The sequence below is a fragment of the Primulina huaijiensis genome, unplaced genomic scaffold (assembly GCF_012295235.1).
Source record: "Primulina huaijiensis isolate GDHJ02 unplaced genomic scaffold, ASM1229523v2 scaffold15157, whole genome shotgun sequence".
Taxonomy (NCBI): domain Eukaryota; kingdom Viridiplantae; phylum Streptophyta; class Magnoliopsida; order Lamiales; family Gesneriaceae; genus Primulina; species Primulina huaijiensis.
In genome coordinates, this window is record NW_027343078.1 from 400 (window position 1) to 16,881 (window position 16,482).

At 35.6% G+C, this 16,482-nt stretch overlaps 1 protein-coding gene across 2 annotated transcripts; it reads left to right on the forward strand.

The window, feature by feature from the left end:
* The first annotated feature begins 348 nt into the window (after window positions 1-348).
* On the forward strand, window positions 349-10,609 carry LOC140965844 (protein ACTIVITY OF BC1 COMPLEX KINASE 7, chloroplastic-like). Of its 2 annotated transcripts, none has more exons than XM_073426044.1 (12): window positions 349-504; window positions 842-896; window positions 1,036-1,127; window positions 1,223-1,393; window positions 1,525-1,581; window positions 1,738-1,821; window positions 1,956-2,040; window positions 2,132-2,193; window positions 2,276-2,350; window positions 2,508-2,612; window positions 2,706-2,847; window positions 10,360-10,609. In XM_073426044.1, exons 2-12 carry the CDS (start codon window positions 842-844, stop codon window positions 10,431-10,433), a joined length of 1,002 nt encoding a protein of 333 aa, XP_073282145.1. In that variant the 5' UTR covers window positions 349-504; the 3' UTR covers window positions 10,434-10,609. The 2 variants fall into 2 exon arrangements, with proteins under 2 accessions (XP_073282145.1, XP_073282146.1); XM_073426045.1 differs by having other exon boundaries at window positions 355-488.
* Window positions 10,610-16,482: the final 5,873 nt, after the last annotated feature.

Genomic DNA, 16,482 nt, shown 5'->3' on the forward strand with positions numbered 1-16,482 from the left:
TTTATCTTTTGGTCGTCCTAGATTATTAACGAAATGCAATTTCATATTGGATGCCTCCCATTACTATACCATTTAAAAAAAATCATAATTTTTTTACGCTAAAATATAACTCCAGTTCTATATGTTGACAAACAAACTCATTTAGGTAGAGTTTGCAAATGTTTAAAAAAGTGATTATGAATCATTTGCAAAAACTACCTTAGATTCACACGACAAGGTGTGCACTTGTTTTCCATTTGATATATCCAATTTCTCTTTACTTCTATTTATTATCATTTTTGATGCAGATTTTTTTAAGAGACTGATAATAATGGTAGTAGCTTTTAAGTTCCTTAATTACTTTTTTGCTGTATGCTTGCTGGTTTTGCATAGATTCGTTGGCTCTCATTTAATGTTTTTGGAAATTTCAGGATCTTGTACGAGGAAATTGATTATATAAATGAAGGAAAGAATGCTGATAAGTTCCGTCGGGATTTTCGTAATATCAAGTGGGTCCGAGTACCTGTATGTTTCCTCCCTGCTAGCTGTATTCTCTCAAATAACTAATTCAAGATTCATTTGATAGACACATAAAATAGGAAGCCAATTGGCGCTTCAAACGCATGGTGCATATTTCAGAATCTTAAAGTTCACAATCACATCTCTATTTCGTTGTCCCGTTTTTTCTAAATTACGAATAAGAACACCTTAGTGACATTTTTTATTTCGAAGAGTTTATGTACTTCCAATAAGATAAATATGTGCAATCTACTATTGACGGGAAATGTGATTCATTTAAGTTCTATACGCTCTTATTAGGCAACCTTGGATGTCATTATTGTGATATTATTCTTTCTTTCAGATGGTCTGCTGGGATTATACAACAACAAAAGTGTTGGCTTTGGAGTATGTTCCAGGTCTCTCTCTCCATCCCATAATTATAGAATCCGGAACTTTGTTGGCAATATTGATCATTTCTTGTGTTTGTTCTGACTCTTTTTAAGCCCATTGTTTGTTTTTCTATTTTTACACTTTATGAATCTTGTCCATGTTCAGGAGTTAAGATAAATGATCTAGACACGATAGCGACACGGGGCTTTAGTAGATCCCGACTTTCATCGCATGCTATTGAAGCCTATTTAATTCAGGTGAGATCAATACCATCAATTTATTAAAAAATTTTAATAAAGCTTTCATTTATTTATCTTTTGATTGTTATTCCGAAATCATGCAACCGTATCAGGTACTGAAGACTGGTTTCTTTCATGCTGATCCTCACCCTGGGAATCTTGCCGTTGATGTGGACGAAGCTCTCATATATTATGACTTTGGTATGATGGGAGACATCAAGAGTTTTACGAGGGAGAGACTATTAGACCTTTTCTACGCTGTTTATGAAAAGGATGCGAAAAAGGTTCGATTTTTTAAAATTTTACTTCTATATAGTTTGATATGTAGGAATTTATACTGCAAGAATAGGTTTTAAATATTTCGCTGCATATTGGCTTGTTAAAATGGTTTGCTAAACTTGCTGTACTTGTTCAGGTTATGAAAAGTCTGATCGACCTTGGGGCACTTCAGCCGACCGGGGATTTGTCCGCAGTACGCTCTTTCCCGCACTAAATTTCATTTCTATAGTTCATTTTTCTGACAATAAAGAAAACCAAAAAGGAATGGAAGCTGTGACCTTATGATTGACTTAGAACAACTTAACACGGTTTCTGAGCTATCACTTTTTTTTTGTTTTTTGGATTTTAGGTGAGGAGATCAGTACAATTTTTCTTAGATAATTTGTTAAGTCAAAGACCTGATCAGCAGCAAACTTTGTCGGCCATTGGTGAGGTGCACAGATACTGAATTCTTGGTTGAAAAACCTTTTTTAACCCATGCATTATGTGCCGAAATCGGGGAACAACATATGGTTTATAGTGTGATTTTAATACATAACTCGCGTCAAAAAACTTCTACTTGTGCAGGATTTATTTGCGATAGCAACTGATCAGCCTTTTCGTTTTCCTTCCACTTTTACATTTGTGCTCAGGGCCTTCTCGACACTTGAAGGTGATCTTTTTCTCTTGAAAGAAATCAAAATGATTGAATTTCCCATATCTTGCTGTATTAGATTTTTAGCAGTTTAATGTATACCTTTCAGGCATTGGTTACAACCTGGATCCTGAGTTTTCCTTCGCTAAGATTGCTGCACCATATGCACAAGTTTGTCCTATATTCATGCAAATGTTCTAATATATGTGACTTTTTAATGTTCAAACACTCAAATAAACCAATTTACACGCAGGAGCTATTAGATCTTAAGCAGCAGCAACGGACTGGGACGCAGCTCGTGCAAGAGATTAGAAAACAAGCAGATGATGTATTTTACTTCACTTATTCTCGTTTTTGCTCTCTTGCCCGTTCTACAATAACCAGAAACATGCAAAAAGATCAAACTTTTTTCGATATTTCTTATCTTTTTGATATTCAAGAAAAATTTCCACCAAAATATTGATGGGGTTCTAATCATTGTTCAGGCTAGGTCTTCCACAATCTCAATGCCTTATAGAATCCAGCGGATAGAAGATTTTGTAAAACAACTCGAGTCTGGAGACTTAAAGCTCCGAGTCCGAGTCCTTGAGGTTCTTTTCCCACCATTTTCCTTTTTAAATTAAATGATGTCTAAAATTCTAATCATAACAAAAGAAAGAAAATTGAAAATCCTCATTTTTCAGTCGGAGAGAGCGGCTCGAAAAGCAAACATCCTACAGATGGCTACCATATACGCAGTTTTTGGTGGTACCCTCCTAAATCTAGGCATCACACTCAGCAGTCAAGGCAGTCAATTTGTTGCGAATGGTTCTTTTCTTGGTGCAGGTAAGTACATTACTAACAGAAATATTTTCTCAGTTTACTTTTCATAATGTTTTGATGTGTATATCATTTACATGAATTTTTTCTTACAAAATCTTACTCCTTATGTTCAACTTTCATTTGAGAAGTTATAATTAGTTGGTGGCAAAAATGTTGATTAACAACTATCATTTTTTTTTTTACAGTCGTCCTTTATAATATATTTTCGATTTAACTCAATTAATATATAAATTTATGAGAATTTATGTTGGCATTAAGAATTTTCAGGGATGATTTTTTATACTTAGAATGATTTTCTAAAACTGCAATTTTTTTTTTTTTACTCTAGTGTGTAATTACTTTGTAAATTATCATGAGTTATAATAATTGTTGTAGTGAGGGTATGTTGGGTATTTTAAAATTTTGATAGTTTTGTTATTTTTAGTATGTAATTATTTTGTGGATTATCATTGAGCAAATTAATTTTTCTAATAAGGGTATGTTGGATATTTAAAAATTGATGGACCATGGTGTCTATGTTAGTGGTTCTAGACCGCTCAATCTTGATAATATAGTATAGATAATTGATGTGATCCGGGTGAATCGAGTATGAAATGTTGGATCTCGATTTTCTACATGCCTAAACGTAGCGGAAGTTTTAAAATTTTTATTTTATTTTGACAATCAAAATATATTTGATTGGGCGTTCGTATGGTTTTCAAAATCAAAACATTCATAAGACGTAAGAATTTATACCTTTTGTGAATTAATCATACGGCTCCAACTATTCCGGGTTTAGCGGAGATAGCTCTTGATGAATCCCTACGAACTTTCTTCAAAAGCTCCTTTGTTAATTCTTCTAATCAAGTCCACGACTAGATGGTTTGGTTATCTTCTAATTTGTACTAGAAAATTAGAAGAAATTTTGCGTTGGAGATCAAAATATTGATAGTTTTGGGAAAATGGAATTTCGAAAATTCCAAAGAGGTGGAGGCTAGCAATTTCGAAAAAAGTGAATCAAGTTATGTGTAAACTCTAATCCTAATACACACACACACACACATATACATATATATACGTATATAAGCTTAGAGCCTATTAGTTAAATTAATTACTTAATGGGCTTAATCAATTAATTATTCTAGTCCAGCTAGTTTAATTAATTAATTAATATTTTAAAGCCCAGTTAAGAACCTTAATAATAATATGTATATTGGTCTTGTGCTCCTACAAGCCCATTATACATATACCCATTAAATTTAATTTAAATCCTTATAAATTTAACACTTGAATTTAATTATAAATTCAACTACTTGAATTTTTCTCCTCCAAAATTTAATATTTAATAAACTCAACTTTTGAGTCTAATAAATTAAATTCTCAAATTTTATAAATTAAACTCCTTAGATTTATTCTCTCAAAATTTAATTATAATAAATTCAACTCTTTGAATTTATTATATCATAATATAAATTCAACTCCTTGAATTTATTCTCTCAATGAGAACAAACAATCTAGTACTTGTGTGACCCTCATTGGTTCAGGAATACAGCTAGCCGTGTGTTCACAACTCCTTGTGATTCAGAATAACATTTATTCTTATTCGGGCTTACCCTAGTTAGCCCCATTCTTTTCATCAACACCTTGATCAAGAATGTCATAACTTATTTCTGATTGCACCCATCGGATCATGGTAAGAGCGTCTAGTAGCATCGCCCCATGAGCTCCTAGGTATCACTGATAGTGCTTACAAGAACCAGACGATCATGATTAACGTACAGTACGGTCCCTTCATCTCATATATCCCGATCGAATCTGCAACCATTGGTTCATCGAAGGTTACATATTAATTCGATAACTATGTGACACATATAATAGTGGCATCGCGTGTACTATTTGGAAAACTCCTTCTCCAACGTACATCTCATACTCTGGCCGGAGATTCTATGCACTATTATTACTTCAGATCACATAGGATATCCACACCCGTAGGTGAGCGGTGAATCCCCGACTACAATGCACTGGCTCCTATATGTATCGCAACTGTACCCAACCTCGTCACTTGATGACTCTCCTGGAGCCGGTAAACGAGTCAAAGCACAGCCCTAGCATATAGAGCCTCAGTGTTTTCCCGGGTCGTAAGGACTAATGGTGTACAATCATAACAGACTTATCCTCTTGATGAATAATAACCACCTGGAAAGTTCGAGGGAGGGTTGTTCTGTATAATCATCATATGACTACCCATCTGCACGTTTGAACATCTCTATGCCCTTACCAAGAAACGCAGTACACAACATCACAGATGCTAGTCTCGAGCTCAAGCGACCTTTATCCCTGTTTTAGGCGGGTGAATCGACTAGGAACGAATTTAGAATATGCATTGTTTACAAATGAGTTTCAACATCGAATTACGATTCATTTGTATTAAAGCATAATCAAGGACTTTATCTACGCTGCTTGCATGGGTATACAGATAAAGTACAACGAAACCATTAAAAGGTAAATTATATTAAAATAAAGATTTTTTATTACACTTGAGTCAATAATTTCTCCAGCCAACAGTTGGCTTACAGGACATCTACTTTAACAATCTCTCACTTGTCCTAGAGCCAACTACCCATAAACTTTAATCACATTGCTTCGCGATGCTTTTCAAACAATGGTCCTGGCAAGCTTTGTAAGTGGATCAGCAACATTATCTGCAGAGGGGACTCTTTCAACTGATATATCTCTTCTTCCCACAATCTCTCAGATGATGTGGAACTTCCTCAGTATATGTTTGTATTTTTTATGAGACCTTGGTTCCTTTGCTTGCGCAACGGCACCAGTGTTGTCGTAGTACACCGAGATTGGACCAACTCCATTAGGAATGACGCCCAACTCTTGGACAAAATTCCTCATCCAAACTGCCTCTTTGGCTGCAGCTGATGCAGCAACGTATTCAGCTTTAGTAGTGGAATCCGCAAAGGTGTCTTGCTTGGAACTCTTCCAAGAGACAGCCGCAGCATTAAGCATGAATACAAAACCAGAGGTCGATTTCGAATCATCTACGTCACATTGGAAGCTAGAATCAGTGTAGCCTTCCAATATCAATTCTCTACCCCCATAGACCATGAACAAGTTCTTAGTTCTTCTCAAGTACTTAAGAATATCTTTCACGGCCTTCCAATGCATTGGACCAGGGTTCGCATGATATCTGCTTGTAACACTTAGAGCGTAGGCAACATCAGGACGTGTCGATATCATACCATATATGATACTACCAATGGCTGACGTATATGGAAAAAGGGAAATCATATTGCTTGTGTCCACCACCCTCTGATGAAAAAGGAAAATCATATTCCCTTAGTGGGCACGTAGAGTTCAATTAGCCAATTTTAATCTCGAATAATATCAGCCAATTATAATTTCTAAAAGGTATAATCCAATTGCATCCCTATGCAACCTCCGTGTGTTTTGCCTCACGTTTAATAAGGACTCAATAATATGACGTCGTTTATGTTCGTTAGTCAAACCGACCCATCAATATTGAATTGTAGTGGACGGTCGCCATGATTTCCCCGAAGAATATGAGTCGAAGTCATGAGAGTTCCACTCAATTCACATTATATGTTCGGTGGAAGTCATAACTTTCCGGCGTCCAGGCCTCCCCAATAATATGAGCCAGACACTGTCCGCGGGTAGCGATCAACATGCAACCACGATTGATGAAAAGCAAATTTTTCCTTCTACGGTTTGATATAACAAAATGAGGGATTTTAATTTCTAAAATTGTCTCATCATTTTTAATTTTAAAAAACGCAAGCCACGAGTTTGTATGTTTGCCAGATTCATACAACTATATTATTTAATAATATACATACATACATACTACTATATATCGCATATATCATAATATGACATTCAACAATAAATAAATAAAGATGATTGATCGCCAACACTATTAAATCCATGTAATCCAAACACGGATCCAGGTCCAAAACATAGGTGAATCCAAGGATGTAAATGCAACTATTACAAGATCTTCCAATATTTTACATGTCTTCATCTTGTGCATAGGGTCCACCATCTTCCAGTCTTGATCTCTCACTATTTCTCATGATTACATTTAAATATCCATGGCACATAAAGGATACAACACATGGGGGTGGGAATGAGCCATAAATCAGGCCCACTTTAAAAATATCAAGTATTAACAAAACGAATAAAACAGTAAAATATCTTAACATACACCTAACACATTGGTCAAGGCGCTCGATCATCCTTCATGGTATTTAATATCAAATATTAACATCAATTTAATTAAACAATTTTAATTAATTGATAAACCAAATATCTAATAATATTATTACTAACCACCACAATTATTAAAGAATTTAATAAATTAAATAAACACTTTTATTTAATTTCCAATTAAATCAATAATAATTGATTTCATGTAAAAACTCATTTTTACCATAAATAATTAAAATCATATTCTAATTATTTATTTTACAAGAAAATTATTAATTTTCTAAAATTTAGTTTTCCAAAATACAAATTGAATCAATTTTCAAAAATATCAATTTTGACTAAAAATTTGAAAAATTAGAAAATTGTACCATAGGCCCAAACAATTCAAGCTCATCATCCAGCACGCTTCCCAAGAAGATCCCGTGCAGCCGCCCGCTGCCTGAACGTTTTGAGCATTGGCGGCACTCCCTGCGCGCGCACAGGCGCACGCAGCGCCGCCCGTACAGTGCGGACGCTCCGCAAGCCGCGCCGCGATGCGCATACATACTGTGCGCGGAGCCCTGCGCGCGGTCTGACCGGAACAGTTCCGGCAGACCCCAAAATTTTTTTTTTGTTTTTTGAAAAAAATATTTTTATGTTGCTACAATTTTTTTAAAAATTTTCTTGTGTGGTTAGAAACAAATTATTCAATATCAAAACTATACGATTTAGAAAAAACCTTTATGATACCACTGTTGGATCTCGATTTTCTACACGTCCAAACGCAGCGGAAGTTTTAAAATTTTTATTTTATTTTGACAATCAAATATGTTTTGTTTTGGGCGCTCGTATGATTTTATCATAATAAACATTCATAGGGCGTAAGAATTTATACCTTTTTTTTATACCTTTTGTGAATTAATCACACTGCTCCAACTATTCCGGGTTTAGCTCCGGGTTTAGCGGAGATAACTCTTGATGAATTCCTACGAACTTTCTTCAAGAGCTTTTTTGTTAATTCTTCTAATCAGGTCTACGACTAGATGGTTTGGTCATCTTCTAATTTGCACTAGAAAATTAGAAGAAATTTTGCGTTGAAGATTAAAATATTAAGAGTTTTGGGAGAAGGTAATTTCGAAAATTCCAAAGAGGTGGAGGCTAGCAATTTCGAAAATTATTCTAATCTAACTAGTTCAATTAATTAATTAATATTTTAAAACCCAATTAAGAACCTTAATAATAATATGTATATTGGTCTTGTACTCCTACAAGCTCATTAGACATATACCCATTATATTTAATTTAAATCCTTATAAATTCAACACTTGAATTTAATTATAAATTCAACTCCTTGAATTTTTCACCTCCAAAATTTAATATTTAATAAACTCAACTTTTGAGTCTAATAAATTAAATTCTCAAATTTTATAAATTCAACTCCTCGAATTTATTCTCTCAAAATTTAATTATAATAAATTCAACTTATTGAATTTATTATATCATAATATAAATTCAACTCCTTGAATTTGTTCTCTTAACGGGAACAAACGATCCAGTATTTGTGTGACCCTTAATGGTTCAGAGATAACGCTAGCCGTGGGTTTACAACTCCTTGTGATTAAGAATAAATTTTTTTCTTATTCGGGCTTACCCTAGTTAGCCCCATTCATTTCATCAACACCTTGATCAAGAATGTCAGAACTCATTTCTGATTGCGCCCATCGGATAATGGTAAGAGCGTCTAGTAGCATCGCCCCATGATTCCCTAGGTATCACTGATAGTGCCTACAAGGACCAGTCGATCATGATTAACGTACTATACGGTCCTTTCATCTCATATACCCCGATCGAATCTGCAACCATTGGTTAATCGAGAGTTGCATATTAATTCGATAACTATGTGACACATATAATAGTGGCATCTTGTGTACTATTTGGAAAACTCCTTCTCCAACGTACATCTTATACTCTGGCCAGAGATTCCATGCACTATTATTACTTCAGATCACATAGGATATCCACACCCGTAGGTGAGCGGTGAATCCTCTATTACAATGCACTGGCTCCTATATGTGTCTCAACTGTACCCAACCTCGTTACTTGATGCTAGTATCGAGCTCAAGTGTTGTCCCAGGTCGTAAGGCTTAATGATGTACAATTATAACCACGGACTTATCCTCTCGATGAATAATAACCACTTGGAAAGTTCGAGGGATGATTGTTTGGTATAATCATCATATGACTACCATATGCATGTTTGGACATCTCTATGCCCTTACCAAGAAACGCGGTACTCAACATCACATATACTAATCTCGAGCTCAAGCGACCTTTATCCCTGTTTTAGGCGGCTGAATCGACTAGGAACGAATTTAGAATATGCATTGTTTACAAATGAGTTTCAACATCGAATTACGATTCATTTGTATTAAAGCATAATTAAGGACTTTATCTATGCTGCTTGCATGGATATACAGATAAAATATAACGAAATCATTAAAAGGTAAATTATATTAAAATAAAGATTGTTTATTACACTTGAGTCAATAAATTCCCCAGCCAACAGTTGGCTTACATGGCATCTACTCTAACAGGAAATACGTAGGCAATCCACCGGATAGTAATGATAGTTGTAGGTTAGGAAATTTGGACAAGATAATGGCTTCAATTGTGACCTGCAAACAAGTAGAGGAACTCGTGAATGAGTGCCGGAGAGGTGTCCAGCGTGGTCCCTCCGATACTTAAATCAGCAGGTTGAAGAATGTGAGCAATATATGTGAGTGCTTGCAAATGCAAAAATTTCAGAACTTGTAAATGAGAAGTATACCTGCTATTTATAGGAGTAAATCTCATGATTATCTTGTTTTCAGTGTCCACCTGCTAAGTATGGTAAGACGGCTGCTCATACCCTGCTTCTGATGACTTCTTTGACACGCCAAACCTATGTAGTTCTGACAGTTATGATTGAAAAGCATAAAGTAGCTCATACTGATGCACTCGAGTGATGTACGCTTTTCAAGGTAGCCGGAGTAGAAGTTCCCGAGAGCTTGCATGAGAGCCCGGACTCTTGATTGCCCGAGAGGAAAATATCCCGGGCATCCCCATGTCCGACTGATGAAGAAAATACTATGCATACCCGGGCTGTTATGAGGGTTTCACCAATAATATAATAAACTTTGGCTAAAGAATCCATGTGCATCATCATATCTTTGAATTTCAACTATTGTTAAAATAACTAAACTTCGTGCTGGGTTAGGAATGATTTTCGGTTCCTTGTATCTCGTTGGTGACGATATTTCGAAATTTGTTTGTGTTATGCAGGTGTTTTCTGTGTTCTGTTCATTCAATCTATGCAGAGGGTTAAAAAGCTCGATAAATTTGAGAAGATGATTTGATTATTCAATTATACGTACAGGTTTGTTTCCTTCTTATTCCATTGGTTGAGCCCACACAAAAAGTGGACAATATTATTAGAATATAACAGTCGAGAAAAGAAAAAAGTAATATAACTCATAAATATTTATGTAATTACTTTTATCAATTAGAAAATGATAAATTATTTTCTTCTTTTATTTCTTTTTCTTTTTCTCTAATTGTATTTTTTTTTTTTTTTGTTTACAATGAATTGTTTGTAAGAAATAACTTTACTTATTAGAGGTGCACACGACCTGAGTCAAGCTAGAGTAGGGGTGTCAATCGGGTCGAGTGGGTCAGGTTTAAGGGCAACCCGCGAATTTTTTTTTTTCAACCCGAACCCGAAGCAACCCGAAAACCCTTAACCCGAACACGAACCCATCTAACTCGAATCAACCCGTCTAACCCGAATTTTATTTATTTATAAAAAAAATTAATTAAAAAAATTCGAAAAAATAAAACATAATAATAATATATTAATTTAAACATATAATAACAAAATTTTCGAATTAAATTTGAAAGTTTAATTGTAAAAAATTAAAAATATATTTACTAAATCAAATAAACAATTGTTAAAAAAATAAAAAATATACAAAATATATTTTAAATGATGAAAATTTATCATATAAATATAAAATAAATTTTTTTCAAAAATACAATATATGAAAATATAGGTAATATTTAAAAAAAAAACCATTCTGGTCAACCCGCGATCCAATCCGAAACTCATTTAACCTGGCACTAACCCGAACCTACCCAACCCGAAACCGAAAAACCCCAACCCGAACCTGATTTTTTTCGTGTTGGGTCGTGTCGGGTTAACGGATCGTGTTACATTTTGAAACCCCTAAGCTAGAGGATAATTGTGACGAACTGTAACCTTAAAACTACTTAAAAATTTGCGGAAAATAAAATTTTTTCCTATTTAAATATTAAACCTTTGCTTTCGGAATTTAAATAGAATGATCGACTAAATTCTTGAAAATAATCCAATTACAAAATATTTCAATTGCATAAATAAAAATATCATTCATCAATAATGTGAAAGCATTATCCAAAACGAGCATTTGAAAATACTTGTTTGCCAGCAAAATCTTGTATAAATAAAAATCAGAGTAAAAGTTATCATAAACTAGGCAGTTCTCGGGTTTGCACTGCACACACTCCGAACAACTCACTGGTCCCCACCTCTCGTATCTTCGAACTCGTCCTCACATGCATCGATCAGGTCTAGTGAGTCTAAAGACTCAACATGTATAAACTGAGAATAGCAAGTAATACATAATAAAATCACATGCATTTAAAAGTAGTAACTACATACTTAAACTCTGAATATACTTACATAAACATAGACGTGCCATCATTTCATAAACTTTTTCATAAACGTGCTTCATCATACATACTTAAACATGCATAAACATCATCATTTTGCGTTGTGATATGTTTCAAAGCAAGTGGCCCATAACATATTGCGCCTGATCAGACTAAACCACAGTACTGGGCTGACAGGGATCATCACAGCCTTTCGACCAAACGTCCACTCCCACATACATAAGATCTCCAGTCATGCTTTACCGGGAGGATTGGTCCCTAGTCATGCTTTACCGCTTCCCAATCCTGATCAAAATCCGGTCATGCTTTACCGGGATGGAAAGGTCCCCGGACACGTTGTCCAGCTTCCAAACCCGTTCATAATTGGTCACAAGACAATTCGCATACCTAAAAAACATAAAACATTTTCTTGTGCACGTCGAACATACTTATATAGCGTTGAGAGCTTCGTTGGATCTCGCTTGGGCTACTGTTGCACATGCTAAAACATTTTTTATTTTTTAATTTTTTCCAGAATGCCTGGTGCTCGGGCTGTAATTTCTTACTGCTCGAGCGTGCCCGTCCAAAAGGCCTGGCGCTCGGGCGGTAATATCTTACCGCTCAGGCGTCGTCTAGTTCCAACGAAGGCTGCAACCAAAATCCTCGAGAAACAAAATAATACATTTTTTTGATACAGTTTGAGCAGTCACACAAAAATTATCATAACTCACTGGACTCTTGTCCGAAAATTACGAATTTACTGTCAAATCGAAGATATCGAAAAGTACTACATTTTATATGTTGAAAGTTTTTCTAGAAAACAGATCAGAAGTTCGCAAGTTTTGAAATGACAGCAGATTCGATTTTTGAGATCTAAAAGTTGTTCCAAAATCGTTTCAAACATCATTGCTCAAAATTTTCATAACGTAAACGGATTTTTACACCCAATATGCATCCAAATATTTATTATGACAAGATCGATGCAGAAAATAAAAGAATATACATGCCTTTGCGTTAAAACATACGAAGATAACGAATACCGACGCGGTGGATAATGGGAGATGACCAGAAGACGCTTGCTACACGATTTTTGCTCGAAAGAAGGGTGTAAATCTCCAGATATTTGCAAGGGAAAGGGGTGGCTGCTGTTAAATACCCTAAGAATCCTAGTTTCTTATCAAAAGCAAGAATAAAACAAGGTGTGTGTTTGTGAGAGAGTGTGTGTAGAGTGTAAACACGTGTAGGGGTGTGTGTGTGTGTGTGAGTTGATTAGGGATATAATTAGGGGGTTAATTAGTTTAATAAAAATACTAATAGCCAATTAAAATGCTAAATAAAATACTAATCTCCCACTAACTTACTAGAACCCATAATTTAAAATAAAATGCATAAGTGTCAAATTTTCAATATTTAAACTCCTCAACTATACAAATTAGTATTTTCGAAAAGCTTAAAATCTTAAAATCACATAATAAATTAAATTAGGTTTTAAAATGCTTAAAATTTCATAAATCATTTAAAATATCGATTTTCTTGAGTTGAATTAAAATACCACATTACTCATAAGTCGCCTAAATCGTCTACGACCTCTTTTCCTGATCATGTGTCAAATATTCACCTGAAACATAAAACTCAAGAAAACGTTTTAACGTGCATCATATAATCATGTAATAATTTAAAATAATGCAAATCATAAATCGTTAAAAATCATTTTAAAATTAAATAAATAATTTAACAATTTAATAAATGCATGATTTTACATGTACTGATTTTGGATTCTACACTTTCTCCCCCACTTAAATAAATTTCATCCTCGAAATTAACTCTTACCAAACAACACCGGGTAGCGACTTCTCATATCTGCTTCGGCCTCCCGAGTGGCCTCCTCCACTGATTGATTCAGCCATTGGATTTTGACCAACTTGGTCACTTTGTTTCGAAGTCTACGCTCCTGTCTATCTAGAATTTGGACATGTATTTCTTTATATGACAGATCTAGAGCAAGCTCCAACGGCTCAAAACTCAAACGTAGGATTTGCCATATACTTCCTCAGCATCGAAACGTGGAACACATTGTGTACTCCGGCTAGATTCGGCGGTCGAGCTACACGATAAGCAAGTGTCCCAACTCTGTCAAGAATTTCGAATGGCCCAATGAATCTCGGACCCAGCTTGCCTCTCTTCCCAAACCTCAAAACACCTTTCATGGGTGCTATCCTCACGAATAAGTGATCTCCTACGACAAATTCGAGATCCCTTCTTCTCTTGTCAGCATAACTCTTTTTGCGACTCTGGGCGGTCTTCATCATGTCTCGGATCTTGAACACTACGTCTGTAACGTACCGTACTTTTAACTATTTAATATTTGCGGAAAAATTAAAAATTTTCTTGAATAAGAAATAAACTCTCAAACTTCGATGAAACAAACTGTTCATCCCAACGTAGTTGCATAAAAGCTCTCAAAATAAAGTTGCCAAAATTATTTGTTTAAAATCTCATAACCCATAAAATGAAATCATAGTATGTTGAACATTCATAAAAACTTAAAACATGGCGGTCCTCGGGTTTAGCCTCCCGCTCAGTCCAAGCCAGCTCCTTGATCACCACCCCTAGTCTGGGGACCCGGACGCTAATCACCTCCTTAATCATTCTTTGGGAATAATTGGATCAATTAATTAAAAGTGGGTCTAAAATTTTTTTAAAAAAATTCGGAACGTCATGGAATCAAACTTATATATATATCAGTATAAAGGTACAAGTCTTGTACAACATATAGTCAACTAAAACTAAGGTTCAACAACTAATATCAAGTGTTCAAATCCTATTTACATCAAAGTCCGTAGTCTCCACTCTAATCACGATCTCTCCTCATCTCCTCGACCTTGATCCTGTCCCACCTGTTGTCATGCACACATACAAACACGAAAACAGCCGGATAACTCCGGTGAGAATATAATCCCAGTATAAACATGTATACATGCGATGCATAAAATCATATACATAATTTATAAATCATGTATCAAGGAACATGAATAATAAATTATGACACATTAGTGAATACAGATAAAACCCTCTGACTCGTCATTTCCGACTCGACTCATCTCTAATCTAGGGATCCCGGTTCCTGGACATTGGTACATATATCGACTTTACACGATAAGAGTCGATCCACTCCTAAGCCANCGTTGCCGAGGGTATGTCGAGATTGTACCGTTATGCCGTCAGAATTTGATAAGATTGAGATTGATCAACATGTCGTGATTTGAGTTGTATATTGATATGGTACTTCTCGAATGTCATTTCAGATTGACAGAGACAGTCTTGAATTCAGAACTTCCAATTCTTCAGACCTAGATTACGAAAGAAAGGTATAAGTCAATGTTAACCGGGAGATTAACTTGAAACAGATTGGACTCTAATTTCCCTAAAACCACATACTTTATTTTATTGCATTAATGTTTGCTATGTGGTATGCTTGGTCTATTGATTTATAGAAAAAGAAGAGTATAGCAGATAGCTATTGAGCGAGAGTCACTGACAGAGGTGCTTGATGGTGATCGAGTGGTCACGGGCACATTGCACATTGTCAGAATAGGATAGGCGGATGTGCCAAGTCTGTTGCGTATATGCCAGGATACTGGATTGTTGACTTATATCGATGTGGCTTAGGAGTGGATCGACTCTTATCGTGTAAAGTCGATATATGTACCAATGTCCAGGAACCGGGATCCCTAGATTAGAGATGAGTCGAGTCGGAAATGACGAGTCAGAGGGTTTTATCTGTATTCACTAATGTGTCATAATTTATTATTCATGTTCCTTGATACATGATTTATAAATTATGTATATGATTTTATGCATCGCATGTATACATGTTTATACTGGGATTATATTCTCACCGGAGTTATCCGGCTGTTTTCGTGTTTGTATGTGTGCATGACAACAGGTGGGACAGGATCAAGGTCGAGGAGATGAGGAGAGATCGTGATTAGAGTGGAGACTACGGACTTTGATGTAAATAGGNAATTCTCCCCCTCTGAGACATGATTTCGTCCTCGAAATCGTAGACAATCAAAACATATAAGATAAGAAGATATAACAGAAGCTAAAATAAAAGACTCACATCAGCGAAATAATTAGGGGAACTCCTATCTCATGTCTGATTCAGTCTCCCAGGTAGCTTCTTCCATGCCATGACGAGTCCATTGAACTTTCACAAGTGGAATAGTCTTTGTTCTGAGCTGCTTTTCTTTACGATCGATAATCTGAATCGGTTTCTCGATATACTCAATGTCTCATCCAGCTCGGCTTCATCTGGCTGCTTAATATGGGAATAATCAGGAAGATACTTCCGCAGCATCGATACATGAAAGACATCATGTATTCCAGATAGAGAAGGCGGTAATGCGAGTCGATAGGCACGATCTCCTATCTTCTCGAGAATCTCATACGACCCAATATATCGTGGAGACAGCTTGCCTTTCTTGCCAAATCTGACAACTCCTCTGAAAGGTGAAATCTTCAGGAATACTCGGTCTCCTGTCTCAAATACTAACGGTCTACGTCGAACATTGGCATATTTGGCCTGTCTGTCCTGAGCTGTCTTCATTCTCTTCTGAATCAGCTTCACTTTTTCTGTCATCTCTCAAATCATGTCAGGCCCAATCTCAGGTATCTCAGAGATATCATCCCAATACAGAGGGGATCTGCATTTCTTAC

Excerpts from the sequence above, each read along its gene's own strand:
- LOC140965844 (XM_073426044.1), top strand. The coding sequence starts at position 842 with ATGGTCTGCTGGGATTATACAACAACAAAAGTGTTGGCTTTGGAGTAT. Across the intron at positions 1,128-1,222 it reads TTGAAGCCTATTTAATTCAG|GTACTGAAGACTGGTTTCTT; the intron begins GTGAGATCAATA and ends CAACCGTATCAG. Across the intron at positions 2,613-2,705 it reads TCCGAGTCCGAGTCCTTGAG|TCGGAGAGAGCGGCTCGAAA; the intron begins GTTCTTTTCCCA and ends CTCATTTTTCAG.